Below are 20,756 nucleotides of genomic sequence, written 5' to 3' on the forward strand. Positions count from 1 at the left end.
GATGTGGGCTATGCCAGGGGGGTGGAGCCGATGGAGCCGATGGTGGGCCTCCCTTGGATCCGCTCCTGGCGTTTGGGCAATGGGGCAATCCCTTGTTTTGGAGAGAGGGGAGGTTGTAGTCCCCACCTGCCCCTCCAAATGCTGGTGTATCCCGTTTAAGGGGTCTGGGGGGAGTGGCCATATCCGCGTACCCAGGGGGCACTCCCCCAGACGGCGGTCCCTGCGGGGGTCACCCTATTTGATGGAAGTCTTAGGAACCCCCACCTGGATTGACCACGTGTCAGTTCCAGTGGGCAGGCCGGAAGAATTTTGATTGCCCCATGCCCAAGCCAAACCTCTTTCATCTGTATTCAATAAAGTTGTGGCCTGTTTTTACCCCAAGCCCAGTCATATTGGTCTCTTATTTATATGGGTTGGGGTATGGGAAGTCCGATGCCTTGTCCTGCAAGTCTTCTGAATGCAATGCAGTGCTGTATTCGGCACTGGGCAGGAGTCTGAGCTGGGTATGAAGGGCACTTATGTCATCTTCATAGTAAAATGTACCAGGTATCCACCAATATTTTTCAGCAAGACAAAAAGGATGCCAACTACACCTGTCCAGGCCCAATATAGATGCAGTCAGCATTGACGTGGCAGCCTCCTCTGGTTTCCATTGCACAGTTGTCTATAGCAATACAGTCCTTTCCATCCCCAGTCCAGCCCTTGTTACATTGGCAGGTTGCTGTTCCAGGGCCTGCACTGGTACACATGGCCTGATCAGAAATAGGAAAAGAGCAAATAAAAAAAGGATTACATTCATGCCTAGCAAAACAGAACAAGGGAAGGTACATTTCCCTATCCGAGTAATTTTTTAAATTTTAATTTAAAATAATTTTAATTTTCCAAATTGCTTTGATATAGATTTGCTTTGTTGCAAATCACTGCCTCAGCTTACAGAGAGAAATGGCTTTGAAGTGTTGAGAAAATGCCATCATGTTAGCAATTAGCTGCCCAACTTAGGTCCAAACTACATGAGGTATTGGACATTTCTTCAACCCCCTTTTGCTGCTAACAGAGCAGCAAGGAAGGCTGGCGGTTGGATTCGGATTGAACTGTGCTGCAGTGCTGGGGGAAGAAGTTCTGACATTCCCCCCTGTGTGACAAGCCTTGATCCAAATTGACTTCCAAAGCTGCTATTAGCTGTGGAGCAGAAAATATACAGGCAAAATATGAGAGTGCCCTATTCCATCAAAAAGGAGCTCTGGTTCCTGACCTGTCTCCATTCTTGGCCTTTGTCAAGAATCTCATCAACTTTAAGATGTGGAAAAAGAAAACTCTGCATCATGAGATATGCATTCCCTGTTTATGCTTTCAAAGAAATTTCAATTTTCCTTTGACTATCAAAATTACAGGTTTTTTTTTTGGGGGGGGTGCATATTCAAAAACTGAAATAGGACAGCACAGAACTTTCTTGAAAAGATTGGCTTCAGCTTGTATAAGGTTCGTGCTAACTGCTTTTGTCTCACTTCAAAGCTGTCACACTAAATTCACATCTAGTCTCTTCTTGTAGACCTCACCCACACTAAGGTAAAGGGACCCCTGACCATTAGGTCCAGTCGTGACCGACTCTGGGGTTGCGGCGCTCATCTCGCTTTATTGGCCGAGGGAGCCGGCGTACAGCTTCCGGGTCATGTGGCCAGCATGACAAAGCCACTTCTGGCAAACCAGAGCAGCGCATGGAAACACTGTTTACCTTCCCACCGGAGTGGTACCTATTTATCTACTTGCACTTTGACATGCTTTCGAACTGCTAGGTTGGCAGGAGCAGGGACCGAGCAACGGGAGCTCACTCCGTCACGGGGATTCGAACCGCTGACCTTCTGTCCTAGGCAAGTCCTAGGCTCTGTGCTTTAACCCACAGCACCACCCGCGTCACCCACACTAGAGATTATTAAACCCACACTAGAGATTATTAAAAACAACATAGCATCCTTCTGTATGCATCTTTTGGCAGTAGTATGCAAAAATGCTCTAGAAGTAACAGAAATAGGATCAAACAACCCCTAAAGATCATAGAATCATAGAATAGAATCATAGAATCATAGAGTTGGAAGAGACCACAAGGGCCATCGAGTCCAACCCCCTGCCAAGCAGGAAACACCATCAGAGCACTCCTGACATATGGTTGTCAAGGCTCTGCTTAAAGACCTCCAAAGAAGGAGACTCCACCACACTCCTTGGCAGCAAATTCCACTGTCGAACAGCTCTTACTGTCAGGAAGTTCTTCCTAATGTTTAGGTGGAATCTTCTTTCTTGTAGTTATATATCAGTTATATTTAACTTTTTCCTTCCATTTTTATTTCTACAAAAAGCAGCCACAGGAGGCTGTTAGAACAGGCTGCTGCTTAACCCTTTCTTGGGCTGTTTTTCTTCCCAAAATTGCTCCCTGCCAAAGAGCAAAAGATACAGGGCCTTGGATATTTTCAATTGCAGGGCAAAAAGTATGGTGGGGGGTGCAATTTCAAACAGGAAAATAACCGAATGAGAAATGGTTAGGCTTCTCTCCCCACCTTACCCAACCAATCATTACCAGTATTTTGTTCAGGTTTTCTGTTAAAATAGTAAGTCAAGGCAAATGGGTATGAAATATTGTTTGCCCCTTTGGTCCACACTAAAAAACATTGAAACATATGTTTTTTACTCAGTTTCCTATCACTTGTACATTTAAAAATAAGACGAAGCTATTCAACACACATAAGGTTTTCAAAACATTATGATCAAATCATTAATGCCATGACTCTAAGGATAGCATCATTTCAATCCTATGACTTCATTGATAGCCAGTTTGAGTGAAAGCCAGGAAGAATCCTGATCCTTGGCTCTAGGCGCTAGTGATTTATTCTAAAGTATCTTTCTCAGGCCACACTCTTCAGAAGAAGCAGGCTAAAGATGAACAAAAATTAGTCAACCAGTACCAAAAGCTTTACCAACATACATTTTTTGAACATCCTCCCCGTTCTGGCTTGCTGCAGATATCAACAGGCTCACAAGAAAACCCATCCCCTTCATATCCATCAAGGCAGACACACCTTGGAAATAAACAAAGGCAACTGTTAAATCACAAAGCAGGAATGTCTATTGACATCTTGTCATTCAGTTTAAGCAAATACTGTTCAAAGGAATGGTTGCAAACATCTACATTCCTGTGTACTGTACTTAGGAAACAAACTCTAAATCCTGATAGTTTAAAAATACTTATTTTATCCTCTTTCCCTAGCCTTAAAGTCATTAAAAAACTTGGGTGCTTTTCTCAGGCATGGGGAGGGCGAAGGCAAATAATATATCAGTTTACATCACTTTGAATCTCTCTTCTCCAACTCTTTGGAAAATAACTTTTCAAAGGGCAGAATATAATATAACTGATGATATTTTCTCTAGACTTGCTCAGTAAGTGTTCAGGAGAGAAGACATGACTGGCAAGGAAGGGGGAGGTGGTGGAAGGAAAAGTGATACACATCTCCCACAATTCAAATTGGGGAATGGTTCTAATCCCTAGTCTAGCTGCCCATCCCTATAGAAGAAAGAAGCCACCGCCAAAGAAGATGAAGGAGATTGGCAAAACAAACTAATGAACTGTGCTGGACATACTAGACAATTTGAAACCCTAGAAAGAAAAAGGACACTGTTTTTCTTTCTTTTCTTTCTTTTCTTTTTTAAAAGGGGGAAATGTTCAAGGCATAATTAGCAAGCTTTGTGTATTGGCTTTTACATGAGTTGGACTTCTAAAGGTCACTTGTAATAACATGCATAAGGTTTTAAAATTGGATAGTTAAGAGTATAAGATTTTGTGGACGTCTATAAGTAAGTATAAAATAATGGAACGAGGAGGGGGACTTGAAGGAAAGTCAATTAAGATGTATGATTTTGATTGTGATGTGTGTGTTTTTGGGTTTTGGTTATTATAAAATTAATAAATGGTATTATTATTATTATTAATAATAATAATAATAATAATGCCTGAAGAAACAGGCTACATCAGTGAAGAGGCATACCTTACAGTATCGTTCCGGATGCAGACTGCATTCAAATGGCAATTCAGAGGGGCATCATCGGAAGAAGCACACTTCTGAGAGCTCCTGTCACAAAATTCCCCGCTGTAGCCAGCTTTACATGAGCCAGGCTGGCACACGCCCTTGCTTCCAGGTCTGTTATCACAAACTCCATGGACACAGCCACAATCTACCAGACAGAGAGAGAATAAGTTCAGCTGCTAAACTACCATGACAACTTTTACTTTTGTATTTCCACTACATACTTTCTTAAATACCGTATTTTTTGCTCTATAAGACTCACTTTTTCCCTCCTAAAAAGTAAGGGGAAATGTGTGTGCGTCTTACGGAGCGAATGCAGTCTGCGCAGCAATCCCAGAAGCCGGAACAGCAAGAGGGATTGCTGCTTTCACTGCGCAGCGATCCCTCTTGCTGTTCTGGCTTCCGAGATTAAGAATATATTTTTTTCTTGTTTTCCTCCTCCAAAAACTAGGTGCGTCTTGTGGTCTGGTGCGTCTTATAGAGCGAAAAATACGGTAACTGTAAATTCTGTCAAGCCACTTTGGTCACCACAAGGAGATGCCTAGATACTGCAGTATCAAGGCTGAGCCACTGGAGTCAAGGAACATATGGGAACACACCAAGGAAGAGTTTGCTGCTCAGGTGCAAATCTATCCCAAACAGGAAGTCTTTTATAGCTTTTCCTGTCCAGAATGGCTTACTAGCACAGTCCAAGTGGGCACCATTCTATGATCCTATGGCTAGTTGGGAGTCTGAAAATACTTGACTGACAGGAAGGTGTTCCAAGTGAAGTTCTGGCGACTTACCACACAGTGTTGCTACACACAGAATAGAAGCTACCCAGTTCTATATTAGAACTTTCCAAAATGTAGAATGTCTACAATGGCCTTCAGAGTGATCGGCGGTTGCTGCCTGACACAGTACCTCCTCTCCTTCCAAGTGTGCCACACCATCTTTGGTTGCCTCCCACCCCACCCCCCCAGCCACCGCAGAGGCTCAGGGGTTCCTACCAAAACCCGTTTATTCAAATGGGCCAATCCATGGCAGCCCCAGGGGATATGGTGTGGCGAGCAGACCTGAGGGAGGCAGGATTCCCTCAGGTCCGCCCACCATCTACTTAGCCCAGCTGACAAATCGTCCGGGAGCATCACCCACTCTTTCCCTCTGTGCATTAATAGTCTATAACTGCTCTAACCATTTTCTTTTCAGCTAGGAGGGCTTTGCTGTGGTCTTTTGACGGTTGCTGTATTCAAGGACGAATACAGGTTTTGCCTTCCCCATAGCAGTAGTCACAACTTTGGCAGTTTAGGCCTTGGGCAGAATCCTATAGTCTTTCACCCTGTCAGGGTGTGGTGTAGTGGTGACTCACAAACCTCATTTGCTGCAGCATCAATAACAGGGTACCCCGTTAGAGGGGTCTGGAGGGAAGTCTGTGTCCAAAGAGCCAGTTGCGTAGGACTAGCAGGGTCACAGAGCTTCCCTCAGCATTTGGGAGCCATCTGCGTAAACCTGTGTTTTGCAACGGAGCCACCCCCAAATAGACCCTGTGATGCCTCAGTCCCCAGCAGGGAAGCTGATACACACCCAATGCCTATGGCAAGGCTTCCTACATCTGAAATCAATAAAATGGTGGCCGTTTTTAAATCCTGGACAGTAGTGTCCATTCATTTACCACTCAGTAGTCAGGCGTGTTAGGTGGGGGGACTCTGCAGCTGGGCACCCAAGTACAGAATACCGGAAATTGCCTTATGCAGAGTCACACCATTGGTCCACACTCTCTGCTATCCGCTCTCAAGTTTCATGAGGTCACTCATTACAAGAAACTTAAAGACTCCCAAGTTAAAGGTTATGGCTTCTAGGTAGGCGAGAGAGGCCTCAGAACTCTCAGTTTAGCACTGGCTGTATCAGAACATGCCAGCAAGAAACTGGATTCCACCTCTCACTGGCACCTTCAGATCTCCATGTCCAAGAGAGCCCTGAGGATATCTGGCTGCTTTCAGAATGTTCCAAACGCCCCCCCCCCCCCAAAAAAAAACACCCCACCCCTTTGCATTCCTATGTAAAAATATATTCCAGAACTCTAACATCAGTGTATCCAAAAACTGTCCTTTTGACACTATCCTAGTGCTGTTCTCAAGGGGAAAAGTCCTGATCACGGTCTCAAATATCCCCAGCCTTGATTTACCCTGCCTGAGGTTTCCCGTCACCCATCAGGGTTGCTTTCCTGCAGATTCAGAGTCACAGACCTTCATCACAGTTCTCTCCGTGCTTGTTTGGGTTTGAACAAATGTGGCAGGCAATTCCTCTGAAATTCTCATGGCAGTGGCACTGGCCATTCCCACGAATCCCATCGTTGCACTGGAGGGAAAAAAATGGATTTCAGTGTGCTAAATGGGATGTGATGTCGCAAGACAAAACACAGAACATTGTAACTGTAGGGTACTATGCAACGGTTCAGGAGCTGGGAAATCCTCTTGGAAACTATAGGCACGTCAGCCTCATCTGCACAATACATTTGCAGCTGTGTCATAACACTTTAAGCAGTTGCAGCTTTCCCCAAAGGATCCTAGGAACTGTGATCTGCTAAGGGTACTGTGCGTTGTTGGGAGATCCCTAATCCCCTCATACAGAAAAAAACAAACCAGAGTCATTTAATAATCAATACCTTTTCCCAGGGAGCTCTGAGAATCATGGCTCTATGAGGGGAATAGGGGTCTCCTAAAAGCACACTTAACAAACTACAACTCCCAGGTCTCTTTGCAGGAAGCTCTGATTGTTTAGTTGAAGTCTTTTCAAGGTTGGTGGAATGCCCTCCTGAATGAGATGGGCGTGTTTCTGCCACTAACTTTCAGGAGGCATTTGAAAGCATTCTTGTTCACACTTTATTTATAGCTTTGGTTTATTTTGGAATTTCCTGATGTTACTAGGTTAACACCTGGATCAAAATGGATTACAAAGGGGCATGGCTCAAACACATGTCCCGTCAGATAAGTTAGCTGAAGACTGAGAGCCAGCGTGGTATAGTGGTTCAGAGTGGTAGACTCGTAATCTGGGGAACCGGGTTCGCGTCTCCGCTCCTCCACATGCAGCTGCTGGGTGACCTTGGGCCAGTCACACTTCTCTGAAGCCTCTCAGCCCCACTCACCTCACAGAGTGTTTGTTGTGGGAGAGGAAGGGAAAGGAGAATGTTAGCCGCTTTGAGACTCCTTTGGGTAGTGATAAAGCGGGATATCAAATCCAAACTCTCTTCTTCTACTATACAGTAGTAAGGGATCTGATGACAACTTAATAACCAATCTTCCCAATAACCCGGGAGATTCTTTGCTACTTACAGTTCCTTTGCCATAGCACGGATTGGTAAATCCACTAGGACATGGGGTGCAGGAAGAACCAAAGAACCCTTTGCAGCATCCAGGTACCTAGCAAGACATTAATTACATCACTTGAACGATGTTCAAGTTCACTTACACTCACCAGCCCTGATGATTAAACAGACTGCACACATTTGATAGCAGTTTCAACCCAGGGGTAGGCAACCTAAGGCCCATGGGCCGGATGTGGCCCAATCGCCTTCTCAATCCAGCCCGCGGACAGTGTGTTTTTACAGCGTGTTTTTTTTTACATGAGTAGAATGTGTGTTTTTATTTAAAATGCATCTCTGGGTTATTTGTGGGGCATAGGAATTCATTCATATTTTTTTTCAAAATATAGTCCGGCCCACCACAGCTGAAAAAGGTTGCTGACCCCTGTTCTAACCCCTTGCTTCATTTTAATTCCAGGGAACTACAGGACACTGCTTTGCTGGCTGCTTCCAAACAATTGCTTCAGTGAGTACTTATCTTGATTTATTTGCAGGGAGGTTGGATGGCGTTGGCTATTTAATGAACATTCATTCCGATTTGTTTGAGGGAAAGTTAGTTGATGTTGATCATCACCACCACCACCACCATTTTATTTGTATGCCACCTTCCCATAGTTAAAACCATGCTCAAGGCACCTTACAGCATGAAAAGAATTACACCAGGCTTCCTCAACCTCGGCTCTCCAGATGTTTTTGGCCTACAACTCCCATGATCCCTAGCTAGCAGGAACAGTGGTCAGGGATGATGGGAATTGTGGTCTCAAAACATCTGGAAGGCCGAGTTTGAGGAAGCCTGATTTACGTAATTACAAATGTAACAAAAGTAGTCCTAAACAGTAAATAAAACATATCAAAAACACAACCAAATTTGAACAATTTGCACATCTAAAAATAAAGATTTTTAAAAATAGCATTAAAGCAATTGTGATGTGGAATGCTCTCCCCAGGGAGGCTCACTTGGCACCTTTGTTATGTATCTTTAGGTGCTGGGCAAAAAACATTCCTCTTCTCCCAGGCCTTTGGCTAAATGAACAATCTATGTGGCCTTTTAAACTGTTGTGTGGGGGTTATTGTTTGTTATTATGGTATGTATTTTTGTGTTTTTATTTTGTAAACTGCCCTGTGATCTTCGGACAAAGGGTGGTATAGAAATTTCATAAATCATAATACTTAATAATACCCCACACTTTCCAGTCAACTTCCCCATTACTTTCCTTATTGCAAGCTTTTGGTGAAGAGGGCTTCCTGTGTAACACTTCCCAGCCAACTGTAACTGCGCAACATGGATTTGCCAGTGAATCCCACTCAAAAATAGCAGCCATTTCGAATCACCCAGCGATTGTGAAAAGGGACGTGCACAAGCTTGGACTGTCCAGTGCCCTTCCCCCTATTCTTCACCCCTTCCTAAGGAAGATCTTCGCCATATATTCCATAAAAGAACTGACTCTGCTCATGAGAGAGACAGAGAGAGATTGGTCTTTGTTCATTTGTTTGTTTATTGTCTTAATAAAGAGGCCTGTGTTCCCTGCCAAATGGTCATATAAATGATGAAGGGGATTCTTTGTCCAGGCCTCACCAGGGAACTGATGCCGTTTGCCACTGGGAGCACAAGCAAGCAAGAAAACTTTGCCTCCAGTGCCCACAAAACCAGCCTCTGGAACTCTGTGGGCCGACAGGCATAACAACATCTCTGGCAACTTTTTGAAAGTATTTCATAGAAAAGAGGAGGCCTTCCTCAGACAGGCAACTCTCTTTTCCTATGGCTTTTCTGCTATGAACTCAGCACTGTCCAGTAGGCCTGCTAGAAATGTGTTGCACAACAGCACCTTACCTTCTAATAACAAACCCATTCTCCAAAATGGAACCAGCCATGCACAAGGAGGTGGCTTGGGGTGCGCCCAGGTTTCACAGAACCACAAAAGAAATATTTAGCAGGGGAAACAACCCCAGAGGCAGGAAAACCCAAAACAATCTAGTGAGGACTGAGCATACCCAGCAAGCACAGAATGCTGCTTGACTGCTGCGGTGGGAAAAGGAAAACTGGGTATATCCTAGATGAGAGCACGGCTGGCTCACAAAATCACGAACAGGAACAAATCACACTGCAACAATTAGTTCTATGCCTTATACTTACCACCACAGTTTGGTTGCAGTTTCTTTTGCAACCCTTCTTCATAATGTTCAAGCCTAATGGGTCATGAATGTACACACACTCCCCTGGAAAGATCCCCTCGGCCTTTGGAAATGAAACAGATTGTGAGTACAAAGAGCACTTTTCACACATGTTTGATGTATATCCATCATGTCGTGCTAGCCAGAGGAAGTTCACTGGGGGGAAGTCAAGGTGAACTGGACCGTCAGCATGTCTGTCAGGAAAAGGCAGGAAAACCACTTCCTCTCTTGACAGTCAATACAGATCATGCCCTCCGAGATAGCTCTCTGGTTCACCTCATGATAAGGAAGAACAATGAAGATACAGCAGAAACCGTGTCACAAACAAGTTTCTTTGGTTAAAAGCCAGAACATCACATGGATTTCCTACTTTAGAAAGAGAAAGGAAGTAAAACACAATTCTGTAAGCAGTTTTTAATAAGCTTTGTTTCGTGAGGACCAAAACCCACCATAACCATAAACAAAACTAAGAATTGTTTACCATAACTGTGCTTTCAGGTGGGCAGACACTGGTATTAAGGGCACCACAGTCCACACAAGATCCCTGAAACAGAAATCAAGAGTAGGAATCCTTACTGCATGAAAAAAGTTTACTGTGCTGTCAAACACACACCTGAGTTCATAAACGGCTCAGGACCACAATACGTCAAGGACAGTCTCTCCCCATATGGACCTACCCAGACCCTGCAATCATAATTGGAAGCCCTTCTCTGTGTGCCTCCTTCACGAGAGGTCCAGAGGGTGGCAACACGAGGACGGGCCTTTTTTGCATTGTGTCTCTGTTTGTGGAATGCTCTCTCCAGGGTAGTTCCCCAACACCTTCATTATACACCTTTAAGTGCCAGGCCAAAACGTTCCTCTTCAACCAGGCTTTGGGCTGATTAGCATCCCATATCCTTTTAAATGTTTGTGGGATTGGGGGTGGTGGTGGTGGTGGTGGTTATTGCATTGTGGGATAGGGGTGGTATTGTTCTTGTTTTTATTATGTACTTTGCGTTTTTATCTTGAATAAACCTGTGTGAACTGCCCTTGGATTTTTGGATGAAGGGCGGTATACAAATTTAATATAAATAAATGTGACCACAGATAGTGGAAGGAGGAGACATAATATTATTATTCCTATTGTTTATTAAATTTAGATACCACCCTGGAGGTTTACAATTTGAAATTACAAACATGTGTGACATAGTAACAAACAAAAATGATAAAAAAGAAAACCACATGCACAGTTTATAAGGGCATACATTGTTTAATTAGCCAATGGTCTGGGAGGAGAAGAATGTTTTTGCCTGGTGTATGTGCACACTGCTAATACCAAGATGTTTTAAGCAAAATATGTATTTACTAACAGATTGTACCCAGTATATTGATTGTGCAGTAACAACAGCAGCAACAAAGGCAGACCAGTCACCTACTAAGAATATACCCCATGTGTGATACACGTTTTTTCTGTGCTGCTTGGTAGCAAACATCTCAAAAAGTCTCCTCTCCCTGTGGAAGTCATTTAGAAAGCCAGGGGAGAGCTTTTCCAATGGACTTAATTTTAAAACAAACAAATAAAACGCAGCTTGAAGCCCCTCTTAAAGTATCTGCTCCTGCAGCTGCCGCAACTACAGCAAGGAGCAATGTAAAGTCCGTGCCTAGAAGCCCTGTCTGCTTCTCCATCTAGGCAACAGGAAGCAGATGTTCCGAGCGCATGATGAAACATCATCATCAGACCCGTTGGCAGAGGCTGTGTCAACAGGAAGGGCCAGCTCTCAAAGGAATCGCAAGGGGATGGCCTCTGAAAAGCCAAACTGCTTTCTGAATCAGAAATATTGTGGGTTATAATGTGGAAGATTAAAACCACAGACACAACCAAAAATGAGGAACACGCTAAGGAAAACCGCTGAACTTTGCAGGAAAGCTGTGCTGAGATGATTGTAGGGGTTGTACTGGCCACGAGCAAGCATCTTGCACTGGGGGGGGCCATGATGGAAAATGAAATTCACATTGCAAAAAGACGCAGTCTTTTCCCATCAGCCCAGAATAAAGACAAAGTCTAGATAGACTTGACTACTTACCGCTACAACTTTATAATCCTTTTCGTTGCATCTATGCGGCAGAATGGGGATGATTGACGGAGGAATGAAGATGCCATCTAAGGTATGAATGATACCATTTGATGCCAAAATATTCCTTGTGTTTAAGGCAACCTCAGAGTCACCTAACAGAATTCTTCCCTGTGTAAAAAGAAACAATTTGGAAGTTAATGGCCAAAACAGAGCTGTGCAAATCAGATAGGTCAGTAAACTGGCCTCTGCTTACACTCCACACATTTAACCTCCAAAGGATCCCGGAAACGGCAGTACACCCCTTACAGAGCTACAATTCATAGCACTCTTAATAAACTACAGTTTGATAGAGGAAGGATTTAGAAAATTAACCATTTTACACAAACCTGTTTTAATGTCTCTGGAATGAAGCTAAAACCAAGTCAAAATCCTATGCATTTATCTAAGCTGCCAAATGAATTAACAACAGTTAATTCCAACTGTTGTACAACACTTACCTCCTCACTGAAATGGATTGTCAGAACCTGATTTGCCATGGTCAAAATCTGTGGCAAGGTAATCAGCGTTTCCACATCTACCTGGAAAATATTGTGTATATTTTATTTACACCATCAGGAGCTTTCTGAACCAACACTTTCTGCTCATAAAGTACTTCCATGTGGCAACCAAAACATAGGGGCACAAAAACCAAACAGGTAATGCAGTGCAGGTTGGTTGAAGACACGCCCACTCCCATTTTGGCATGTACAACAGCATGCAAATGCGACTTGGAATGCAGGGGGATGGGAATAACCTTGCTGCATTTTAAGCTGCAATGTGTACATAGCCTAAGAAGGGGGCAGGGAGAGGATTGTTTGTTCTTGTGGATGCTAAGTAATTAGGAGTCAGAATCCTTGCAGAACTACAGAAAACCACCCAGCTCTACTGGTAAATCCCTCGTTCTAGATTGCAGTCCATTTTAGCTCAAGATTGTTTTTCTCTCTCATGTATCTATTTCCTTGGATAGATCTGTTGGCTTGTAATTTCAGAACCCTTGACCCTGCATCACCACAAATCTAAAATCTGATATACAGACCATTCAAGAGATCCTGCCTACTGCTACCAGCATCTGATCATCAGTAATTCTCTCTATCAAAAAGGCGGGGGGAGGGAGGGACGAAAATAGCTAAAGTACTTCCTCTTCGCAGAACGTGCAGCCTCCCAAAACCTCCTAAACTATCCTGAGAGCAAGACATTTGTATCTCCTTGCACAAAATGATATAGGGGACACAAAATGGTTGAGGTACGTTTAAGTTAGACAGAATGCTGGAGTTTAATATTGTTCAGTTTTAGACATCATGATTAATAGAAATTATATATGCTCCCCAGTCTGGCATATTATTATTTATGAAGAAACATCCAGCTTTGTAGTTCAAGCAACAGGCTGGTGTACCCTTCAAGATCATATTTCCTCTTAGCAAGTGTCCCAGACCTTTGTTAATCCAAACTATGTAGAGTTTGTCAGTTTCCAAATGCTCAGTTGAATTTGTTTCTGGTAACTGTCCCCTTTTCCTGACATAGAAGCCCTGGCAATTTATAGCTCCAAGACCATCTCCTATCGTTGGCTTCTCTCTCAGTGTTCTTATGGCAACATATCCAGTGTTACACATCTTGGCATACTTATTAGTGTCTCAAATAAAATACCAACAAGTCTGATTTTGGGCAGTGGGGTGGAAAAGTATACAAGTCTTGATTTTTGTTCCCCTGTGCGGGCATTTTCTTCCCCATTTTCATTTTTTTATTTAGCAAGAATCTCGTGATGAAGTTTCATACCAAGCCCTGGATCAACCACCTAGAGAGGAAGAATTTTGCTCAGTGACCAAGCCAATCATTGGCAGATTTGCAGATAGGTCTGTCATACACACATAGCAGCTGCTGGGTGTTTTTGGAAGGGAAAGGGCTGCAGGAGACAGAGTGAGGGAGCATATTTTGAATATTTCAAAATCAATATACAGGACTTCCTGTTATTAAAATGATATCAGTACTTAAAAGAGCTTCATGTAACACCTGCAGGATATACATATGGCCGAAAGAGCTCCAACTTTTCAAAATAAATTTAATGTGCAGTGAATAAAACACAAAGAGATTTAAAGATTCCTATGCATTTACAGTTCATACCAGGGTAAAGCCAAGCTAATGTTCGGCTATGGTAAACTAATGCCTAGTTCACACCTGCAGCACTTGTGATGGTAAAACTGTTCCTGGACTGTACCACTTAAGATAGCAAGGAGGCAATTGCATGGCTGAATGTTCCCACTCATATCTCATTGAACAGGCTCATGCAGGGGGGTGGGGGCAACCGGGTACCCTTGCCCTAGGCCTTGGAGGGCTACACTGGATGGGGTCCATGCCAAGGACCTGCAAGACTTAATGCTCTCAAGCCAAGAACACCTTGTGCCACCTAGCTGACAGAGGACACCCCCTCCCCAGGCCTCAAATAAGCTCTGCACGGGCCTGTCCATGACATTAGGTTTTCGGCATGCAAGAAAATTCAAGAGAAATAAATTCACCTATGCAGCCTTTTCCTTGCCTCCTCCAGTAGGACATGGTACAGTCCAGATAAAGCTTAAGATAAGATTTACCAGCTTAATTCTCTTGCATGCCATTTGTGTGTGAACTAGGCCTACAGGATCTCTTTACAACAGGGATGGGGAACCTGTGGTCATCCAGATGTTGCTGGAACTATTACCAGCCCCAGCGTATTTAACAAAAAATAGTTCGTGTCATTGAAGGAAAAAGTCAAGCAACGGCAATGGCAAAAGCATCCATGTTGGGAAATAGCAAAAGTTTTAACAGAATTGAGTTTCACTTCTGCCTAATCTGGACAATGCAGAAATGAAAGCCAAATAACTAAGCATTTTGTTTTAATAACTAGTAATATAGAAGGCTGCCTTAATATCATTCTACCTCACAGATGTAGTGAGGAAAACACACACACAAGCTGGAAACAGATTTGCCTTACCGCTGCTTTTGTGTAGATATGATGCTTCACAAGTTCCTGGAGCTTGTTTATTCCCTAAAGCAGGAAGAAAGCAATTACACACTTTCCCCAGACATTTTGCAGAACTACAATAATGGGCACCTGATTGCTAATGTAAATGCCAAATGCTTGTGCCTGCAGATTATACTTAATGCTGTGCGTCTTTGAAAAAAATCAGTTTCTTACTGCATTACAAAAGGATGGACAACAGAGTTTTCACTACAAATATGTCAAGGGGAACTTTGTACCCTAAAAAGTTAAAATTTCACATACCAGGAGGCTGACATTTTGCATAGTAGACAGCTTTCTACGGATACTTCAAGCAGACTTCCTTTTAATAGCATGCTTGCATTTTTGCAAATTCAGAACATTCAAGCAAGACTAAGGGGCCAAATAGCAAGGACGGAAGATGCTGACTAACAAGAACTAAAGGATGATAGGAAGGAAGTCTGTTGGACACAAAAAGTTTACTCCTTGATCTCTGGTCTGTGTACTATCAAGCATTCCTCTGCAACAATGCAAAACAGAATCTGGCTTTCCCCACCTTCCACATTTTTTAAAGCTAGGTTATATTTTGAAACAGACTTCAGATTCTGAACGACCTAAGAATAGCTGTACTTGAGATTAAGGGCAGAACCACACCATACATTTTAAAGCATACCCAACACATAACTTGCCCACAAAATCATGGAAACTGTAGTTTGTTTATGGGTACTGGGAATTGTAGGTCTCAGTGGGAAACTACAGTTCCCAGGGTCCTTTGGGGGACCTTATGGACCAGATTCAACTAACCAGCTCTGCTAGTGGAAGCTACGCAAGGACTTCCCCTAGAGCAAAGAGGCTTTTCCCAGCCCCTCTTTCTGCACCCCCTGCCCCAAGTTGGCCCAGGGGGTTGAGAGAACCCTTAAAACAGCACACGGGGGAAGAGGAGAGGGGAATTTTTTCACTAGGCAAGCAGAGATGGTTACGCTGACCAAGCAATCTCTTTTAGTTCTATGCTGAATTCCTCCCCATGTGCTTTAAATGTGCACTGAATGCTCTTTAAAGGGATGGTGTGGGTCTGCCCTAAAGCAGCAAGGCAGGATACAGATGAAGCAATGAGTTAAAAAGGTAAAGGTACCCCTGCCCGTATGGGCCAGTCTTGACAGACTCTAGGGTTGTGCGCCCATCTCACTCAAGAGGCCGGGGGCCAGCGCTGTCCGGAGAAACTTCCGGGTCACGTGGCCAGCGTGACATTGCTGCTCTGGCGAGCCAGAGCTGCACACAGAACGCCGTTTACCTTCCCGCTAGTAAGCGGTCCTATTTATCTACTTGCCCCCGGGGGTGCTTTCGAACTGCTAGGTTGGCAGGCGCTGGGACCGAGCAACGGGAGCGCACCCCGCCGCAGGGATTCGAACTGCCGACCTTTCGATCGGCAAGCCCTAGGCACTGAGGCTTTTACCCACAGCGCCACCCGCGTCCCTTGAAGCAATGAGTTACCACAGTACTAAGCAACACTCCGCATGAGTGGAACGACTTTTGTATTCTCAGCAGGACCTTGTCTCCCCAGCTCCTACCGTGTGCTCCCTAAATCTATTCTGGGGGGATTCCCCCAACTCTCCAGAGCAGATATGGAGATGGTGTGGCACATGCTCTGGGAAATGGGGGTGGGGGTGTTGAAATCTTGTTGCACTAGCAGGAATTTTTGTACTGGCTCCCACTGGCAAGACAGTTTAGTTGAATCTTCCCCTTTCTGCAAAACCATGATTCACTGGAACATCTTGTTTGTGGAATTTGCCTGCCGATTCCTATAAGGAAGTCCCTTCTCTTGAGATGAAACCAGTCTCTCTCTCACAAAAACCAGTCACAAGATACCTGATGTGATGACACTCCCATTTCCTCTGAAGCATCTAATACTGGTTAAAGCCCAACCACATGGATCTCCATGAGGTGATGGAAATATCCTTAGGATAGTTCTAAAGCTGCAGCACCCCCCCCCGCATAATTAGTGAAGATGGCCTCACCTCTGTGAAGAGATAAATTAGCCTTCCATCTCTTAATTTGTCCACTGCTTCATTGCTTGGTACAAACACAGTGAAAGGTCCTGGGCCATCCAGAAATGAAGGCAGACCACAGTTCTGCAGAAATATTAAGCACCACCACAATATATCAGTCTAGTCTAAAACAATCATGGCTTAGAAATATAGACTATATTGAGCGTACACTACCAGGAACCACTGAATCATAGAGGCTAACGACTGGTGAAGATGGTTTTCCCTCTGCATTTGGTGCTAAAATATACACACAGTTCACATTTTATATATTGGTCCTAATCCAAGTAAAGTTCAAGTATCACTTAAGTCCCACTGAATTGTTTGTAACTAACTTAAAGGCTTATTTATTTTTATATAACTTGGTGTGGTTAACTATAGCAGGATCAGGCCCAATGTATGGGGGGAGGGTCAAGAAAAACAGTTAATAGGTTTTATAAACAACTGGCCCTCTGAAAAGAAGAAACTCTTCTGGAACTATTTCAAGAGCGTTCATAAGGAAGAATGTTATTGTTGTTTAGTTGCTTAGTCGTGTCCGACTCTTCGTGACCCCATGGACCAGAGCACGCCAGGCACTCCTGTCTTCCACTGCCTCCTGCAGTTTGGTCAAATTCATGCTGGTAGCCTCAAGAACACTATCCAACCATCTCGTCCTCTGTCGTACCCTTCTCCTTGTGCCCTCCATCTTTCCCAACATCAGGGTCTTTTCCAGGGAGTCTTCTCTTCTCATGAGGTGGCTAAAGTATTGGAGCCTCAGCTTCATGATCTGTCCTTCCAGTGAGCACCCTGGGCTGATTTCCTTAAGAATGGATAGGTTTGATCTTCTTGCAGTCCATGGGACTCTCAAGAGTCTCCTCCAGCACCATAATTCAAAAGCATCAATTCTTCGGCGATCAGCCTTCTTTATGGTCCAGCTTTCACTTCCATACATTACTACTGGGAAAACCATAGCTTTTACTATACGGACCTTTGTTGGCAAGGTGATGTCTCTACTTTTTAAGATGCTGTCTAGGAATAGGATAGCATTAAGATATCTCTTTCTTGGTTGCAATGAAAATCACTGAACGGGGATGAGTAATTCAAGTGGTATTATTATCATCTGATACCTGTTTATTTTTTTATATGCGCCTGTATCATAACCAAGCGTAAACCAGGTGCAAACCAACAACAATATTATTTATTTATGTTGGCCACACATTGGCATATTATCTAGATGGCTCACAAAGCTAAAATGCAATATATATATATATATATATTTAAAAGTCATAAAAACAACTGCAATGTGTGTGGGAAAACTCCAGTTGAGAGAAAGCAAGATCTAAAATCAACTTCGCAGTATAATTAAAAATACATAATATAGAATCTGTGGGATAAAAAATACATACTTTAAATTCACAGATTTGTCATTTTAGAGAATTTCCCTACATTAACCCCCGTAAAGAATTAAAAAAACAATCATTTTGGAAATGAAAGTATTTTCCTTTTCATGAATGCAATCTAAATGTTGGTTGGATTTTCAAGTTTTGCATTCAATGTCTTGTAAGAAGGCAGAGAAGAGATATCACATTGCTCCTGTATCTTATTTATTTTTCAATAGACAACCTTTTCCTAGAAGGAAAAGCTCCTAGGATCAGGGATAGCTGCTGTATGTGGTGCCCTCCAGAAGCTCTTGTGCTCCAACTCCCAGCAGCCCCAGCCAGCATGGCCAATGGCCAGCAATGCTAGCAGTTGAATTCCAACATCTGGAAAGCACAGTGATGGCTACCCCTGATTTAAGAGAGTGGGATTATTCTAGGGCTCTCATTTTCCACAACAAAGATTTAATCAAAATGCTTGTTTTGTTTATCTTTTGCATTAATAATTCTAATTGCGACTAGCCCTTTTTCTTCTTGTGACTTCCGTTTCCCCCTAAAGCTCCCTCTGCATTTTTGTTTTCTTAATGGAAAATAAACTCCAGCCTTGAGCCTCTCAGTTGACTTCTCTCGCTTACTTACTTACTTCCCCAAACCTTTATTAGGCATTAGAAATATAGGCCATCTTAAAACATCCATATTTAAAATTCTAAAATATAAACAAAAAAGTCATGTAAAATATGTAATAATGAGGATTTTCATTGGAGTTTCTTACCGCTAAATAGTACCATTCACCACTCTACGAGATACTACTGACAAAAAACTCAGCCACCCTTGCAGTTACTTCTGGGTTAATGTCAAACAGATAGAATCTGGTATTTTCATTGTGCTGTGATGTTAAAGGTAAAGGTAAAGGGACCCCTGACCGTTAGGTCCAGTCGCAGACGACTCTGGGGTTATGGTGCTCATCTCGCTTTACTGGTCGAGGGAGCCGGCGTACAGCTTCCGGGTCATGTGGCCAGCATGACTAAGCCGATTCTGGCGAACCAGAGCAGCACACAGAAATGCTGTTTACCTTCCCACCTATTTATCTACGTGCACTTTTACGTGCTTTTGAACTGCTAGGTTGGCAGGAGCAAGGACTGAGCAACGGGAGCTCACCCCGTCGCAGGGATTCGAACCGCCAACATTCTGATCGGAAAGCCCTAGGCTCTGTGGTTCAGACCACAGCGCCACCCATGTCCCTGACTTGATGCTAGACTACCCAAAAATGGGGATAGCACACATTTGCGTAACTGGTTGTACAATGGATAGTAGAAAATAATATGTTCTACAGTGTCCGGCACATTCACACTTCACTAGCACCCTAATGCCACTCATATATAAAATATATGAAAAACAAAAGCTGCACTGTCGAAACAAACATGTGCCCAGGTCAACTTCAAGTCCTGGGTGGGAAATGTCTTACTTCCAATATGGTTTCAAATCGGCTGGCAATCTCCATTGAAACAAGAATTTCTCCAATTGTTTTCTGCAAAAAGAGAGAGAGAGAGAGAGAGAGATGGCAGAATGAGACAGAGAAACAGACAACATGCTATGAAAATATGCACAAGCTAACAGATAATAGCATTTACCTCCCCCTTTCACTCATTGCTAGGACAAATGTTATTTTGTACAGTAGTACCTGCAAACTTCACCCACTGCCAGTGGCAGAGCTTCATGCTCTGGCACCGGGGGGCGGAGAGCAGGTGGGGCGGGCCTGGCGCATGTTCCGGGGGCGTGGCATGCCACCCGCAGGGGTGTGACACGCGTCCGGGGGGCGTCGCATGATGCCTGTGGGGGTGTGGCACCCAGTGTGGGTGGGGGAACAGCCGCAATGGCACCCCACCAGGATCACGCTGCTGGGTGTGGTGCGCTCCCACCTCGCTCCTCTTCCTCCACCAGTGCCCACTGCTATCAACACAATCCCAAGAATATTTACTCAGAGTTCTCATATCTTACCCTCCTGCCCTTTCTATTAGGAAAAGAAGCATTTAACATGCCTGAGAATTGCTAAGGTTGTCCAAGAGGGGGTTTTTCCTTAACAGGCTGACGATATGTATGATCCCATTAGCAGCTGGCACGTTTTGTTCTCTCATAAAATATTGTTGTGCTGGTTCATCTGAGTACCTGTAGTTCTTTGTGGGTGACCCCTGGGAAAGTAATACAGGATCATTCTATGGTGAACATTTCAATACAGTATGAATTCAGCTAATAGATTCGGATATCTGTACTTTATTGACAGGCAGGACTGATTTGTTCCTTACATTCCAAGACAGTGCAAGACTGAATGCAAGCTCAGGAGGGGAAAAAAAAGTTTATTGCTATATAGGCAGACACACACACACACACACACACACAAACACGGCTGCAACCCTGCTCATTCCACTTGCCGCTCCCCCAACACTGGAGCTTCACCTTCCCAACCCCATTTCTGAAACCACTTCTCTCTTTGTTTCTGCTGCACAACTTTCCACCCATTTTCACCGTTACCTACACATCCATGCAGCTCCCTTTTGTGCAACTCCCCTTGTGTAGAGACCAGCCTTGGAACCTCCTGCATCTTCCTCTCCCCACACATTGCAACTACTATGCACCTTTTCCACCTTCTGCCCAATTATGAAGCCACCATCCCCTCCTATTCTGCAGCCCCTTTTGCATTCTCCTCTTTACCCTCATT

At 43.8% G+C, this 20,756-nt stretch overlaps 1 protein-coding gene across 2 annotated transcripts in view; it reads right to left on the bottom strand.

Moving 5' to 3' along the window:
• STAB1 (stabilin 1) overlaps nucleotides 1–20,756 on the bottom strand; it is a 94,311-nt gene that overhangs the window by 52,221 nt on the left and 21,334 nt on the right. For both annotated transcript variants that reach the window (XM_083429271.1, XM_083429272.1), the window contains 13 exons: nucleotides 20,080–20,229; nucleotides 19,506–19,568; nucleotides 16,659–16,772; nucleotides 14,638–14,691; nucleotides 12,134–12,214; nucleotides 11,646–11,804; nucleotides 10,064–10,126; nucleotides 9,545–9,646; nucleotides 7,382–7,468; nucleotides 6,296–6,407; nucleotides 4,032–4,218; nucleotides 2,975–3,068; nucleotides 594–752 (listed from right to left, as the gene is read on the bottom strand). In XM_083429271.1, coding sequence (XP_083285397.1) covers nucleotides 594–752; nucleotides 2,975–3,068; nucleotides 4,032–4,218; nucleotides 6,296–6,407; nucleotides 7,382–7,468; nucleotides 9,545–9,646; nucleotides 10,064–10,126; nucleotides 11,646–11,804; nucleotides 12,134–12,214; nucleotides 14,638–14,691; nucleotides 16,659–16,772; nucleotides 19,506–19,568; nucleotides 20,080–20,229 — 1,425 coding nt within the window. The remainder of the gene's footprint in view (nucleotides 1–593; nucleotides 753–2,974; nucleotides 3,069–4,031; nucleotides 4,219–6,295; nucleotides 6,408–7,381; nucleotides 7,469–9,544; nucleotides 9,647–10,063; nucleotides 10,127–11,645; nucleotides 11,805–12,133; nucleotides 12,215–14,637; nucleotides 14,692–16,658; nucleotides 16,773–19,505; nucleotides 19,569–20,079; nucleotides 20,230–20,756) is intronic.

Source organism: Podarcis tiliguerta (assembly GCF_965153285.1).
Source record: "Podarcis tiliguerta genome assembly, chromosome: 2".
Taxonomy (NCBI): Eukaryota; Metazoa; Chordata; class Lepidosauria; order Squamata; family Lacertidae; genus Podarcis; species Podarcis tiliguerta.